General features: G+C 46.6%; 1 protein-coding gene across 1 annotated transcript in view; it reads left to right on the plus strand.

Annotated features, from left to right (window-relative positions):
- The window catches only part of CFAP46 (cilia and flagella associated protein 46), a 1,240,276-nt gene that overhangs the window by 685,721 nt on the left and 538,298 nt on the right, over positions 1 to 16,257 (plus strand). The window contains exon 35 of the mRNA XM_085606190.1: positions 13,209 to 13,307. Within this exon, the coding sequence (XP_085462316.1) occupies positions 13,209 to 13,307 (99 nt within the window). The remainder of the gene's footprint in view (positions 1 to 13,208; positions 13,308 to 16,257) is intronic.

Genomic DNA, 16,257 nt, shown 5'->3' on the forward strand with positions numbered 1-16,257 from the left:
TTGCATAAGTGTGCGCAATGAAGCGGTGGCATGAGGGTGCTGTGCACGCATGCCTGAAAGATCTAATGTTCCTTGTGGTGCAATATTGAAATCCCCACCCCATATCAGTGGGAAGGGGCCAATTGAGGAGATAAGTTTCCACATATGGATGTAGAAATCAAGGTCTTCCCTATTCGATCCATAGACGGCTGCCAGGATTACAGGCTGGGCATAGAGAGTCCCCGCCAGTATCACATATCTGCCCTCAGTATCTATATGGGTTTGCATAGCGCTCCAAGACAGGCCCTTTCTGAGTAATACAGTGGCACCTCTCGCGTAGCTCGAGTAGAACGAAGAGTAGGAGTCACTCAAGTGTCTCGCGCGCAATTTAGCTGTGTTGGTGCCTGTGAGATGTGTCTCCGGTAGAAAACAGACATCAATCTTATGCCTAGTGAGATACGTATGTATGAGTCGTGCTTTGCGGTGGTCATTCATGCCTCTGATGTTTCATGTTAAAAATGTCACCTTAGTCATGCGCAGAGTTCGGTGGGGGTATATTGTTGCACTGTCCATTGTCTGTCTTAAAGCAGGGAGATAATATATCATAGAGCGTAGTGTGACTGTCATTGAATGCAATCGGTATCGTACTCAAGGTCAAACAGGTGCAACAACTTAACAAAACCCAGGGGCATGAGTTTGCCAACTCATACCTTCTAAGAGCTGCCCATCCCACCCTCCCACTCCAACCAGCTTGAGAATCATTATGCCCCTTCGCCCAAGGAGCCCCAACTTGGAAAAAACAGAACATGGGAATTATCCCTATGGGGTACGTGGGCTCAGCCTGATTTTCCCCTTGCCAATAAGGCAGGGTGGCCAAGCGTCATTCCTCACAGGGAGGAGGAATATGTATGATTCTAATTTGCAACAATTAAACAGAAGCAAAGCAATGATGTAAAGCTGTGGCACTGCTGCATATCAGTTTCATGGCCCACCATGGGTGAGACAGCGTTCAGTGCATCGTTTCCCTGTCAGTAGAGTCAATCATTGTCACTAGTGCGGTCATCTTCAGATGGTGCAGGTCGGTCTTGGGGGAGGGATTTTTGCAGTTGTTTGCCTAATGTTAGAGCGGCTTTCGGGTCTGTAAAATATTGAGGCTTATCTGCAGAGTTGATCCGTTTGGCAGGCAAAAAGTCTCTTCTGGTGGCTTGTGGAGTCAGAGTGAAGTCAGGGTAGAATGAAAGTGTGTTGCCTTGGTGCCTGACTTCTCCCATTTCCCTTGCCTTTTGAAGAATGGAGGTGCAGTCTCGCTTATTTAGTATGTGTAATATTATTGGACGTGCGGGTGCCCCTGGTGGTGGCCGTGGGTCAAGAGACCGGTGCGCCCGCTCGATGATAAAGAGGCTGGATAGGATTGTGCCAAAGAGTTTGCGCAACAAAGATTCTAGGTAGTCTTCCATTTTAAGAATTGCTTTGGATTCAGGAATACCTGTGATGTGGATATTGTTCCTGCGGGAGCGGGATTCGAGATCTTAGTTCTTTGCGTGGATAAACTCTAGGACTTTATGCATCTTCATCAGGCGTTGTCGATTCTCTGCACCAGTATCATTGGCTTCAGAGACCCTTGCCTCTAGCTGCGTGATACGGGCATCATGTGAGTCTACCCGCTGTTTAAATTGGTCGAGACGGGATGCCAAGTGGTGGATCTTAGAGTCTGTAATTTCTGGCTGAATTTGACCTAGAGTAGTAAGGAGCATATGTCTTCATCCTGCACCTCCGGTGCGTCCGTCTGTGTAGCCTGCTTACCGGCCTCATGGGGTGGATATCCACATCTGCCGGTCTTGCAGCCTTTGAAGGTTAGCTTTGGCTGTTTGGCATCAGCCTTCCCCATTGCAGCTGTATCTAGGAGGACAGAACCAGAGAGAGGAAGCCTAAGCGATGGCAGGGCTCAGCAGTTGCGGGATGTAGGTTAGTTTGGTGAGGTCCAACCAGCAGGTCTTGCATGCTCTCTCGGCTCACAGGGAACTCGTATCCAACAGCCTCCGTCAGTGGCCTAGCGGTTAGTGCCCACACTTACGGCGCGAGCAGCAGGAGGTGGCAGGGAGTGGTGCTGTTTCAGTGTTCACAATCAGGGGCTGTGCAGTGCCCTGCTTCATAGGCCGCCACCCGCTTGATGTTGGGCCGAGCGTGACTGTCTCACCCTCTTGGTGTCAACTGGGCCAGGGATCAGTGGTGCTGGAAGAGTTTGTGGCCCTCAGACCTGTGTGCTACAGTGCGCCAGGCACTCATACAGCCCATGGATGCAAGGGGAGAGAATCTCACCCATGCACAAGAAAGTGTGAAAAAATAGAAGTCCCACAGGACGAGCAGTCACGCAGTTATGTGGTTGCTTCCAGTGGAGTGCTGCGGCGTGAAGTGCCTCTCTCCTTAGCCAGGGCAGCATCTGGGTCGTGGGGACCCCGCAGTGCAGGGCCCTCTGTGCCATCACACTCCTTTCTCTTTAGGCCCGGCCAGCTCAAGCAACCTGCCTATTGCGGCCCAGGTATGCCCCGGGCACGGTGCTCCGCCAAGGGGCCGTCGATTCCCAGCAATTTGCCCCCTTCCTGCACCTGCAACTTACTTGCACTTTATATGGGAGTCCAGTCTCGTCATCGTGGTTCAAGCCAGGGCCCCAGGCCTGTGGGCTCAATTGAGCCGCACTGCTGGGAGGCCAAGGCACCTAACCCCTGTGCAGCCTCCACTTCGGACAGCTGCAGTGTTTGGAGCCCAGGCATGGGCGCTGGTATGGCTCTGGTTGGCCAAAGTGTCACAGGTGCTTTTACCCAATCCTCTCCACAGGGCGAACCGCTTGCCGCTTCCTCCGCAGGCCACAGTCCCCACGCAGCCATGGCATCACCCTCGACCAAACCATCAGCTCCGGTGCCAGGGGCAGTAAGCAGTACAAACCTGTCTTCTGTGCAGCAGCAGCACTTGTGTGCTACTTTACGGCTGCTAGCGGATTTTTCTGTTCGGCCGCCAGAGCTTGCTTAAAGTGCAGCCATCTTGCTGCTGGTGAAACCACGCCCCCCTGGCTTATTAATTCCCCCGAGGACCACAACCTCCCCGGGGCTTATTTGTTATTGAATGGGGGGACATCTTGGACCCCCCTGACCCCAGGGACCACCACATCCCAAGGGTCACATTCCAAAGCTAAATCAAGGGGTGCTGGTGGACCCCCTCCTTGCCCCGGAGACCACCACCTCCCCAGGGCTTATGAATTATTATGTAGGGGGCCTCTCAGACCCCCACAGGCCCCATGGAGCGCCACCTCTCTGGGGCCATAAGGAAGTTGCATTGCGGGTGCCTTAGTGATGCCCCCCCTCAGGACCACCTCCCCGGGGACATCTTCTTTTAAAGAAATTGGGAGAGGGACCATGCGACCCTCCTCCTGTCCTGGGCCGTTCTATACCCCGGGGACGACACCCCCCGGTAGGGAAAAGAAAGCAGGCAGGCGGGCAGCGCAGCCCCCCCCCCCCTCCTGGAGCCATAGATGACCCTAGGAACCACCAGCCGCACCCCCTCCCCCCCGGGCCGGCCCAGCCACAGAAAACACTCCGCTTCCCGCAAGTGCGAGCATTAAAAATGCAATGCAGGAGAAAATTACTTCCCCATAGACGCCTGTGTGGTCAGCGTCCCAACCAATCATAAAGCTGCCATTGCAACGTTGTGATTGGCTTAGGGGAGGGGAGGGGAAGGAGGCGATCTTCTTCCTTTTCCTGCGAGGCAGGAAACCAGGATCAGACCGAAGACACTGGACCCGGGAAAGAAGTTAAGTTTTATTTTTTAAATTTGATTTATCATTTAAAGCCACACCCCCGCGCGACCCCCCCTTGCCCCCTTGTCTGTCACCCCTAAACCACGCAACCCCACGCCCACCCCCCCACCCGTGAGCCATGCCGGCCATGACTATATATATAGATATATATATATATTACCTACTGGCAGTCACCAGTATGTAGTTATAGTTAGGACCAAGTTTCCATAGGAAGAGCATTGTTTGTTTTGCTTATAACTTTGTTACCAAACTAATTCTTTGTACATATCAGCTCCTATGTGGGAAGTTTGGGGGTGATTCGTCAAGGGGGGGCAGAGAAAAAAGGGTGTCCTAAAAACGTGTTTTCACCATGTCTAAAGTTTCCTATGGAAATTAACAAGGCTACAGGTCGAACGGGTGAACGGAATTGCCCCAAATTTGGCAGGAAGAAGGGTCTTGGTCTAGAAAGCATGCTTTTGTTTATTTGGTGTAAATCCGTTCAGTAGTTTTTGAGACATATCGAAATTTACAGATATCGATATTTGGGAATTCTTCCATCTGATTGGCTGAGGCGTTACGAGCACGAGCTTGCTGCTTATTGGTTGTGAGCGCTGCGAGCCTTTGCAACTAGGAAGTGTTGGCCACCATTTTGTGATTCCATTGAAGCGAGTAAGGGGGAAAAAGGGTGAAAAAAGTAGGAAACAGGAGGATAGGAGCACTGTAACCTCAGTGGGGGAGTGCGATGCGAAGTAGTCACAACTACCGGTCGTAAAGTGCGGTGTTGCTCAGAGTGACATAGTGCTGAGATGAGATGGTGCTACAGTCAGGTATGAAACCTAGAGCCTAAACAGGGAGGTCATTGCTGTAAAGTGATGTTCTCTGGTGTTTGTAGGATACCTGTGGAAGTAGTGTTAGTAGGCGTTTATACCATACAGGGAGTGGAAAGCGAACTACTGAGCTCTACCGTGCGTTTATTCTATACCGGAAGTGGGAAGCGAAGTACTACGCCTACCGGTGTGAAGACTCGGGGATCAAACCAAGCTGATTGGTGTAAAGTGATGGGCTGTGGGTGCTGTAGCATACTGGCTGCTGTAGTATAACTGTAAGTAGTGTTAGTATGCGTTTATACTATACAGGGAGTGGGAAGCAAAATACTCACCCCTTCTGGTCTGAAGACTCGGGGATTAAACCGTGAGCTCATTGCTGTAAAGTGATGTGCTCTGTGTACTATTTCAATGTAAGTCATAGTACAACGTTAGTATGTAATGATACTATAATGTAAGTATGTGATGTTAGAATGTAGGGCTGTCATGAGGGGAATCTTGGGGAGTTTGTACACGGTGCTGGAGAAGACGGATGCCTTGGTATCTGGTCCTGTTGGTGGCTGTTTAAGCTGTCTTCTTTTCCTGCAATAAATCTACTTTTCGGATCCTCTGCTGTCTTCCTGTTCACTACATAAATTTGGCGATGAGCAGGAGAAGGTGAAAAGAAGGCAGCACTCACTAAGATTTTGCACTTGCTTGCGTTGTGCTGAAGACCCGTTTTCTTGGTGAATCTGTTTCTACTCATCCCAGGGTCGTGTGCTGAAGACCCGTTTTCTTGGTGAATCTGTTTCTACTCATCCCAGGGTCGTCGGCTGATCGAAGTATGTGATCCTACCTGTGGTAGGATTTATATTTTTTTGATTTTTGGGCTTCCTCTGCCTCTTCACTATACTCTGGTTTCTGTATCACACGTGTGCAAGTAGTGTTAGTATGCGTTTATACTAATTCTGTAGTTATGCACTAAACAAAGCATCATGGTCCCATGGAGCACCACCTCCCAGGCGCAAGTCATGCAATGTCCCGGAGTGTGCAAGCGCGGGACATTTATGTTTGCTATTACAGAGCGGGACCTTTGCTTGCACCCTGTGATAGTAAATTCTTGTTTGCCTCATTGAAGTGAGAGGAGAAAAACCTCATATTGTTTCAATAAAGCGGAACCGGATGGTTAAAATGGAGTAAAAAAATGAAGCGGGGTCTCACCCGTTCATTTAAATGAGCACACTGGTGGGTAATTTTCCGGGGCCAATCCTATTATTATATTGCGGGGTCTCTGCAGCACTGGGGATCTTAATCCCACATGTAAATTAGGCGCGGGAGGGCACAGAGACGTTTCGCAGACTAGGGGATCGACACCTCCCCGGGTATTGTTTACAAATTGTTCGGGGGGTTTCGAGGCCAACTCAAGACCGGGGATCGGCAACCTCCGGGGCTTTATTTAAATATGGAGGGTGGGCCTTGCCAGTCCTTGAAGCCTCGGTGGTCCTAGGCAGTGCCTTATTGGTTCTGAAATCACACGGGCAGTACTCATGGTGTTATAAAGTGATACACTCATAGAACTCTTGCGGTTGTACAATTACCCAGGCTTCATTTGTGTAATAGTGTGTTTATTTTATATTTGGTAGGTGCACCGGAAAATTAACCCCTTCGACGCGCATGACGGAACGGTTCCGTCATGCACGTCGGTTGCGCTGTGCGCATGACGGAACCGTTCCGTCATGGCCCCGCCCGCGCACAGAACCTACAGCGTGGCGCGGAAATCCACGCCGCGCTGAAGGGGTTAAACAAAATTTCCCTTATAACCTACTATCAACCGCCGATTTTCACAATAAACTACAGACAAGTGTTGTCAGAAAAAGAAGACCCATACACTCAGTTATTTATTGGTAAAAAAAAATAACTTTTATTAACACAACACAAATAAATGGAAATGTAACTTTATTAGAACAACAGTAAAACATGAAAGAAGTGGGTAGGACTCCTCCGAAAGCAGCGTACAAAACCTGCAAGACAAAAAAAACACATAAGTATGTGTGCCATGTCTAAGAGAAAAAGAAAGGTAGTGAGAATGAACGGAGGAAAGTGAGAATGGGACAGAGAGCGAGTGGGTGAAAGGGAGAAGGGGAGGGAGAGTGAAAAGAACAGAGGGAGGAGGAGACAGAGCACTGGCCTTCTGCATTCAGCCCTCACTGTTCACCTCCCATCACCCGTGTGTCTGGGACGCTGGAGTCAGCGAGAAAGAGTGCAGTCCAGCAAGTCCTTAAAATGAAATAGAGATATGAATGAGGCCAGAGATTACATTATTATCTATGACAACATCGCTTGCCTGCACCTGTGCACCCAGGCTGCTGCACCCCAGCCCCTTCCCCCGCACTGTGCTCAATTGCAGCTCCTGCGCGCCGAGGCTTGACTGCTCACCTGCCACAACCGGTGTGTCCAAGGACGTGCCGGTGCGAGCTCCAACTCCAGAGTGCCGCTATCAGGGTGGCCCAGCAGGTCTCCAGTCGGGGATGGTGTCTTGATACTACGGTAGAAGGCGTCAGAATGCCCAGGGCATCATCACGGGGTGAGCACCCGCTCTGCCCATTTTGGCTCCACTAACCCAGTGTCTGAAAAGGGGGAAAAAATATAATGTTGGAAACATCTTGAGGTAAATGAAGGTTTCTTTCAACGTTAATAGAGAACACCAGTTGAGTGCATCCTTCCTTCTTGAAGTACAATCTTCGAACTGTTAGTGGTAATCGTGGAGTTGGAGTGCACGAGAATACACAAGGTTAAATAATAATATGTTATGCCAACGTTCACATACAAAGGAACAGAGCGCATGCTAGAAGTATAATGTGCATGTGTAATGCAGTGGCGCAAGCCTGTGTGCATGTACACTTAGTAATCAGCTCACTACAGGGCCCCAATAGCCAACGCCACATGTCTGTAGGGCAGCGCTGCCCGCTGACTCAGGCCTACAGTACGGTCCAGCAGGTCCTTAAAATGAGACAGAGATGTAACTGAATGAGTAAACAAAATGGTCGCACACTGCTCCACCCACTAGCGTGTTACCCCGAAGAACTGTGGTCCCTGTAGTCAGCGTCGGCGGGTATGCCTATGCTCAGTGGTGCGTGCAAGTCAGAGTAGCGTTAGCCATCCCTGGACACGTGTAACACGCAGGTAGGTCAGCAGTGTGCGACCATTTTGTTGTAACTATTTAGTGGCTCTCTGAGCCGGGGAGTCGACAGACTCAGGTTACGCACCTGCGTTGCTACGAGAGGTACTAGACCTGATAATGATTTTAGCAGCTTACATTGCAACCCTACACTCTTTCCTACTCCCTGCTGACGAGAGGCAACTACCTCGAAACACGTGTCCAGGGATGGCTAACGCTATTCACACTTGCACTCACGACACGAGCATAGGTGTATCCGCCAACGCTAACTACAGGGACCACAGTTCTTTGGGGTAACACGCAGGTAGGTCAGCAGTGTGCGACCATTTTGTTGTAACTATTTAGTGGCTCTCTGAGCCGGGGAGTCGACGGACTCAGGTTACGCACCTGCGTTGCTACGAGAGGTACTAGACCTGATAATGATTTTAGCAGCTTACATTGCAACCCTACACTCTTTCCTACTCCCTGCTGACGAGAGGCAACTACCTCGAAACACGTGTCCAGGGATGGCTAACGCTATTCACACTTGCACTCACGACACGAGCATAGGTGTATCCGCCGACGCTAACTACAGGGACCACAGTTCTTTGGGGTAACACGCAGGTAGGTCAGCAGTGTGCGACCATTTTGTTGTAACTATGTAACTGAATGAGGTCCGAGATCACATCGGTATGCAGGGTAACATCGGTTGTTCGCACCTTTGCACACAGGCTGATGCATCCCACCCCTCCCTCAGCACTGCGCTCAACACGTGTCTGTAGGGCAGCGCTGCCCGCTGGCTCAGGCCTACAGTACGGTCCTATGTCAAAGAAACAATGGTTTGGGTGAAAAAAGACCATTCTATACACATAGCACGAATCATACGTTATTCAAAAAATATTGCAATTAGTCATAGGCAACGCGCACAACAAAGCAAATTATAGGGTAGTTTGAGATTTTTATATAAATTGCGTCATTCATATATATACCCAAAATCATTTAACGAGGCCATCAAGGTACAAAGTGATAACAATTAGTGACAAGGTGACAAGTGGTGCGGACATTTGACGAGATGGTGGAGGATTTTGAGCTCCCTAGGGGTCAGTTCCTGAGGCATAGACAGCTTCTCACAGACTGTCGCACACAGTGGCGAGTGATTGATATGGAACCCCCCACACACCCGGTCATCCACGCGATATTACAGATGGGACCCGGGCGACACCTAGTTACTTGGATATACAAGGCCGTACGAACCCTAAGGCAACCCACACTTGCACCCCTCAGGGAACAATGGGAACAGGACTTTCGCAGGCCACTACACGACAGGGAATGGATCAGGGCCCTCGAATATACAAAAAAGGAGTCCCGTAATTACCGCTTCAAGAACATACAGTTACATATCCTACACAGGGCGTACCTCACTCCTGAAAAACTGCAGAAATACTTTCCTGACACACCGTTCGCCTGCCCTAGGTGTCTCGAACCGGCTGCCTCTTTCATAAACATGCTATGGGATTGTCCGACACTTCATAATTATTGGGGAGCGGTGCATACCGCCATTCGTGCAGTTACGGGGTTGCAGGACCTATACACATGGGAGGCCAGCGCCTTAGGCATACATGGGCGACACAAGAATAAGAAGGTGGAGCGGCGTTTTGCTTTCTTGGGACTTATCCTGGCTAAAAGATGCATTACTATGCACTGGAAGGCGCCGGAGGGACCTCCCATGGCGGCATGGGTGGGGGCAGTTAAGAAGTGGGGGAAAGTGGAGGAAACGTTACTTCGAACGGAGGAAGCCCGGTGATACCGCAAACACCCGATTTCCCTGTCCCTGTCCTGGGCGATGCTGATGCATTCCTTCACACAAGAAACACCACCGGCGGTGGGCCCGCAAATAGTTGGCTCTCAGGAGGCCTCCGCGACTCAGGAGGGCGGTGACCAGGAGGCCCGGGCACCCGGTGGGCCCTAAACTTAAACTGTAACTGGTACCCTGTTCGGCCCATGCACGGACAGGGATCTATACTCCCGCCATCGACCCCTGCCCCTCCCCTCCCCTCCCTCGAACCTTCCCCGCGTCTGCGAAAACTTAGCACGGCGACAGGCAAGGACACTGCTCTCCGACGTTAGTCTCACAATGTCTATAATCCCAGATATGGTGCTCTCCCAGTTTACATGTCCCCAGTTCGTTAATAGTAATTAGTTGGCCGCGCTTCAACGACCTGAGGGACAACTCACTCAGGGGATATGGATCCATATAGCAGCCCTCATGTAATGCGGCATCCACAGCACACGTCAGTGGGGGATGGGCCCAGACATAGGATAGGGCAGGGCCCTTGATACTCTAAGCCTGTGAGGTCCGCTGACTATAATAGCAACATCTGTACACTCTGGTCCAAGGGCACATGTTTATTGTAATTCCATATGTGCATATATTTGCAAGGTGTTTACTACAAATGCCAATAAAAAGAATTTTCAAAAAAAAAAGGTGACAAGTGGTGCTCAGTGATAAAGTGCGTAATATATACAATGTAATTTAAAAGGCTGAAAAGTTTTTTGGTGGCCAGAAAACAGGTATTTATAGTCGATCTGCGAACTAAGTCAATTTGTTTTACGCACAGTGACTCGCATAATAATAATAAGGTGGCATGCCACTCACCTAAGTGTGATACAGGGTTGAGTGTGGTAAACTCACACCTGAACCCTTCTAATAATAATGGAGTCTGGTCATTCGATTCAAATCTCAAGATGAAAACATTCGATTTGTGGATAAGTAGAATAAAATTAAGGGGAGCCGTCTAATAACTGGGAGTTTTGAATTAGAATTGCTCAAGCGGCGAACAGGGCTCACCTTGTTGGATTTAAACGTGGAGGCGGCTAGCTCTCCAAACCCTTCTAATCACGGAGGAATCAGAGCATCCGATGTACATCTCAGGATGGAGACTGTGTGAAGTAATCCAATCTGTGGATAATTGGAATGGAGTTCAAGTTAAAGGGAGCCGTCTAATAATTTAGAGTGCTCGGGTTATTTGCAGTAAATTGGAATGGAGCCGTCTACTTATTTAAAGTGCTCGGATTAATTGAGGTGAAGATGGCTCGAGCGACAGAGATGCTCACCTTTATACAATATATATGTTGAGGCGGCTGGCCGTCACTAATACGGGCGCTTCATATGTTCTGTCTGTTGAAGATTAAAAATACAATTTAGCAGGGCCATCTAGCAAGTACAGAAATTTGTTAGGCTGGACGAGGTTCAAGCGGTACTAGCTGCTTACCTTAATCAGAAGTTAGATTGCGGGCGGCAGGCAAACGTCCTGGCTCGTCTACAGCGGTAGGAAGCAGCACTCTGAATGAGCCTGCTGATAAAGCCCAGAAACGTGCGGGGTTGCGCCGAGTGTGGCTAGTTGCTAAGCAACGGGTGACGCTGGTGCCAGAGAGCATCCTGCGTCAACCAGCGTTGCCAGGTAAAGGATGTAAATCAAGCCTCTGAGAGGTGGTGGCCTGTATCACGCATAAAGCGGAAAGGTCTACATGGGGGTCCTCGTGAATTGGCACGATTTCTGTATCGCATACTTATCTGAAGTATCACGAAATGGAAGGGACATTCTAGAGTGATGCAATGCATACATGTTGTAATAATCTTCAAGCATTATCATGTTCCGTGAAGAGTTGGAACGGGAATTAAACAATATTCAACAATGTTGTACAATGTGCAATAAAATTCATACAAAATCGGTAACACATTTATAAAATCAGGAGGAGTCTTCCTGATCAGTACATACATCTTACTTTTGAAAGATGGGATCGAATAGGTCAATTTGACGGAGGCAAGCCGAGTCAAGGTTATTTAGGCTCCTCCACCCCGGCAGACCATGAGGCAAATTTTGATTAACTACTAAATACCACGCGTCCGCCAATGAGATCGAATAGGTCAATTTGACGGAGGCAAGCCGAGTCAAGGTTATTTAGGCTCCTCCACCCCGGCAGACCATGATGCAAATTTTGATTAACTACTAAATACTACGCGTTCAATCTAACCGTATGTAATTGATTTACACTGACACTAATGTGCGTGTTTATTTTTCCTTTTTACCTTATCACCTTATTATAGGTCTTTGCACAGAGTGGTACACATGGGGCTGGTCCCCATGCGGTCCTGAAAAAAGAGGTTTAGGGGATAACCTCGAAACATGTTGGCTTTCAATATTAGGGACTATTAGCACATTATTACCTAATTCCTCCCTTTTATTAACCCCCCCTTTTTATTCTTTACCAACTAGGAGCACAAATAAACTCATTTACGCTCACTAGCTAGGTAATTTTTTATTTAAACCCACACTACTCCCCTCTCACTGCACTACACATAGTCTTCACTAAATACTGCTCCTACGTAACTGTCGCAAGTCGCAGCACACCCCAAGCAGTAGATGCGTGTACTGGCAGTATAGACAAATGTGAAAGGGGGTTACACCGTTATTGCCTTTACCATATTTGTTTTGTGTGTATAGGGTTCATAAACTGCTACTGCTATGCCCAGTGCGTGCAAGTCTAAGGTTTGCTTAAATGTAGTTCATGATCTTAATTGTGTTTTGATAAACCCGTTTTCGGCAATATAAAACTCAAATTATTACTGTTGTCAAAGCGTATTTTGCTGATTGTAGTTTCTCACTTTTTCCAGTTTTGAAAATGTCGTTACATTATTTATGCAGGGAGTGCCTCTGCCGTTTTTCCTTTTGTTTATATTTGCCTATTTTCTATCTCTTTTGTTTTGGTTTATCCTTTGTTTTCTGTTCTATTCTGCTTCTTTGCGATGTCTATATTTTTTCTTGACTTCATTTCTATTTTTTTTTAATTATCTTAATTTTATTGAGTCTTGTACAGGAGATTTTAAATATCTCAACTTACATTTCGTGATAGTGATATATTATGATTGTTAAATATTTTAATTGTAAAACGTTGGTATACTGTGTGCACAGGGGCACAATAAAAGAATCAAAGTAGTTTGTACATATGTAGTTTCATTATCACTTTTATTTTGACATTCATCGTGCAGCCTACTCTGCCTCTGCTTCATCTGCACTTTGGGGGCGAGTAGTCTATCTTAAATTTATTTGTGAAGTAGGAATTAAAAGCATGTCTTCTGACAATTTTTCTTTATTTTTCTCATTTATGGCTCCCTTTGAACCAAGCCGAGTTAATCAGAGGCGTTTTAAGGGATGGGCAAAGTCCAGGTCCAGGTCCCCCACCTTCCAAGGGGCCCCTGAGAAAGTGGACATTTTGTAAATCTCACTCTCATCTCTATATATCTTCCTTTAAGATATTAGACAAAATGATTTTGTTATGAAAGGCTTGAAATAATAGAAAATGGTTAATAAAATTGTTTCGAACTGGGGCCCAAAATTATTTCTTGTCCGGGGCCTCCAAAATCCTTAAAATGACACTGTAGAGATTGATAGAGTTAATTATTTATTGTATTTTTCAGAATTGCTCAAGTATGTGAAGATTTAAAATTAAGTCAGCTATCCACATATCACCAGAAAGCAGTTGGAAACGTGTTCATAAACGAAATGGAGCAAGTATTGTAAGTTTCTGCACATGTATGTTTTATACGTTGTTTTTTAAAATAATTGCAGGTTAATTTTATTGTTGCAATTGCATTTCAAGGTTTCCCTCTTTTCTCCGGAAATATAAATGTATTATTTTACTTGATGTTAGCTAAATGCCTTTTTCATCATTCAGGCACCACTGCACAATCAAGTGTGGTCAACTTTAAAGCAATCTCATTTAATACATTCTGTCTTCTTCCAGATTCGCAACACTTTAGATAACCCAATAACCTTGCCCTTAGCTTATGCTACATTTTGGGACTAGAAACTTATTTCAAATTAGCACACATAAAAGCTTATTTAATACTACTCCTATTTCTCTATTCCAGTTCCTAGATTTAAAAACTTTCCAGACTGAAGCTATATGTTAGCAAATGTTCTGGAATACCGTCATGAATTTTCCAAAATGTTCAAGCTTCAAGAATGGGACAGCAGTCTGCAGAACACATCTGTCAGATATCACTGTGTACACAGTTTGTGGTCATTGAGATGTTGCAATAGGTCTTTGTTAGACCTGTCATTTCTAGGGTGGTCATCCTCCAAACATTTTGCCTGCTTGCCTCCACGTTTGCTAAATTCTTTTTGTTGGCCTTGAACTCTATACACTTTACCACTGCTGCCCGTGGTAATGTGCGTGTGCTCAGTTACCTAAACATGATTTGATTGAATTATTCACAAGTGGCATATTTAATTTACCTATAAGTACCTGGTAGAGTGCACTGCCTGTGCCTAGGGCCAGTAAATTAAATGGTTCTAGTGGGCCTGCAGCACAGATTATACCACCTACTCAGGTAGCCTTTTAAAAACATCTCAGGCCTACCACTGCAGAGCCTATGTGTGCAGTTTACATTGCAATGTCGACTTGGCATTTAAAACCCCTTGCCAAGCGTTAAACTTCCCTTTTATTACATATATATCACCCCTAAGGTAAACCCAGGGTAGCCCACAGGGTAATTAAAAGGTAGGACATGCACTTTTAAGATTTGCATGTCATGGTGGTGAATAACACCCACATTTGTTTTTCACTACTGTGAGGTCTACCCCTCTCCGAGGATAACATTGGGGAATCCTTGTTACACTTAATAAGCTGCAATTCCTTATTGAGAGGGAGTAGATCTGTCCTGTTTAATATCGCTGGAATGGGAATGATAAATACTCTTCACATTTTAAAGTTGAATTTATCATTACACTTTGAAAAATGCTACTTTTGGGCGATGGCATTTTTCTCCCCTTAGCCCTGTGTGCCTGCAGCCTGTCCTAATACATGTCTGAGGTAGGTGGGAGCTGGACTTTGTGCATTCTCTCTAGATAGCCACACGCTTGGGTGTAATTTGATAGGGCATCATGATAGGATGGGTGGGAGGAGCTAGGTGCTGATGACTCTGGGGCTTTACCAAAGGTAAGAGAAAAAGGGTCCTGCGCAAGGATTTTATGGGTTTGTCCATCTCAGAAGAACCTGCTTAGAAATGTAACACACTAGAGGCTGAGACACTCCTGAAGATCAATTGGGGATGCTATAGAGGGAGAGGACAAAGGCATGAGCCGGGACACATCTTTCATCCACTTTCCTCCTAATGGGCTCTAGTGGCAACAGTGACCATGTAAATGCTTAATCGGCAAATCCCTTGATAAAGAAGTGAGGGGCCACCTTGGTCCAGAATTTCCTCAACTATCATAGGTCAATAAGGTGACACACTGGAGATCAGTGCAAATATTTCTACCACCTTAGAGAATTTTGACAAGGCCGTGAAAAAAGGCATAGATTGTGCATGGAAGGAGTATCAGGATAAGCTTATGGACTTCATGAGCCCTCTTCACAAGATCCTCAAAGGTGCTGAGGAGATTTTAGCCCATCGATAAGGACATACTGTGCGGTTGTGTTTTCTTGGGAATGCAACCTGAGCCATTTTGACAAAGAGAATGCATTTTTTTCACATTAAAAGGGATCCAAAATTGGGTGAGCTCATCTCCGAAGAAGCGGGCCCTGTGGCTGAGGGTTCTTTTTGTGTTTACCAGCTTGTAAAAGAAATGTTACATTTTGTGGCAACATTTAGCTCCATCGATAATGCGCAGTCGTTCCTGAGGTTTTTCATGCGAAGGTTTTTGGAGGGGTGGTATGAGGCAGGCATCAAAGGATCCTAGAAATCGCAAAACCAAAGACACATTCACAAGTGGCCAGATTCCTGATGTTTCAAAGGGTTCTCCCCATTCAGAAGAATTTTAATGGGATTTGGAAATGGATGGTTTTAGGCACACAACATTCCTTTTCTGGTCTAAAATTGGTTGGTCAATTAGTAACATTTCTTTAGAGGTAAAGCTAGATTATGGTGGATGTCTGGATTCTAAATATGGTACATGGTTTCCAAGTAGAGCTTTTAGGTTTGCTCATTATGAGAAGGTAACCCTAGCCTTAGATTTTTTTCCTTTGGAGCACCAAGGCCTGATCAATGAAGAAATAACAAACCTAGTAAGAAGCATGCCATAATCAGGATGTGAACTCCACCCTATGTAGCTCATCCGCAATATCTTACTTTAGGAAAGAAAGACAAGGACTTCAGACCAATGATAATCTTTTGACTAGTTGGTCTATCTGTGCCTCAAGAAGAAGAGTATCCATCTCCCATAAATATCTTTTTACAGAAAAACTTGATCAGGCTTGAATTGAAAGACACATACCTGTTGTTCCCATTCTTCGTACCGCACAGGAAATTACTGCACTTCATATGTAAATGCTGGGCCTTCGAGTTCATGACACTAACGTTCAAACTTTTTTCGGCCCTGTGATGTTTCACCCATTTCTTGAAAGGTTGTGTTAGAGTTTCTCAGGTCCATGAGGATGATCATATACTTACAGGATATGCTGATCATGGACCAGGACATGTCTTGTCTCATGTATCATCTCAGTATGGGAGTAATTATGCTACA

The sequence above is a fragment of the Triturus cristatus genome, chromosome 1_2 (genome assembly GCF_964204655.1).
Source record: "Triturus cristatus chromosome 1_2, aTriCri1.1, whole genome shotgun sequence".
Lineage (NCBI taxonomy): Eukaryota > Metazoa > Chordata > Amphibia > Caudata > Salamandridae > Triturus > Triturus cristatus.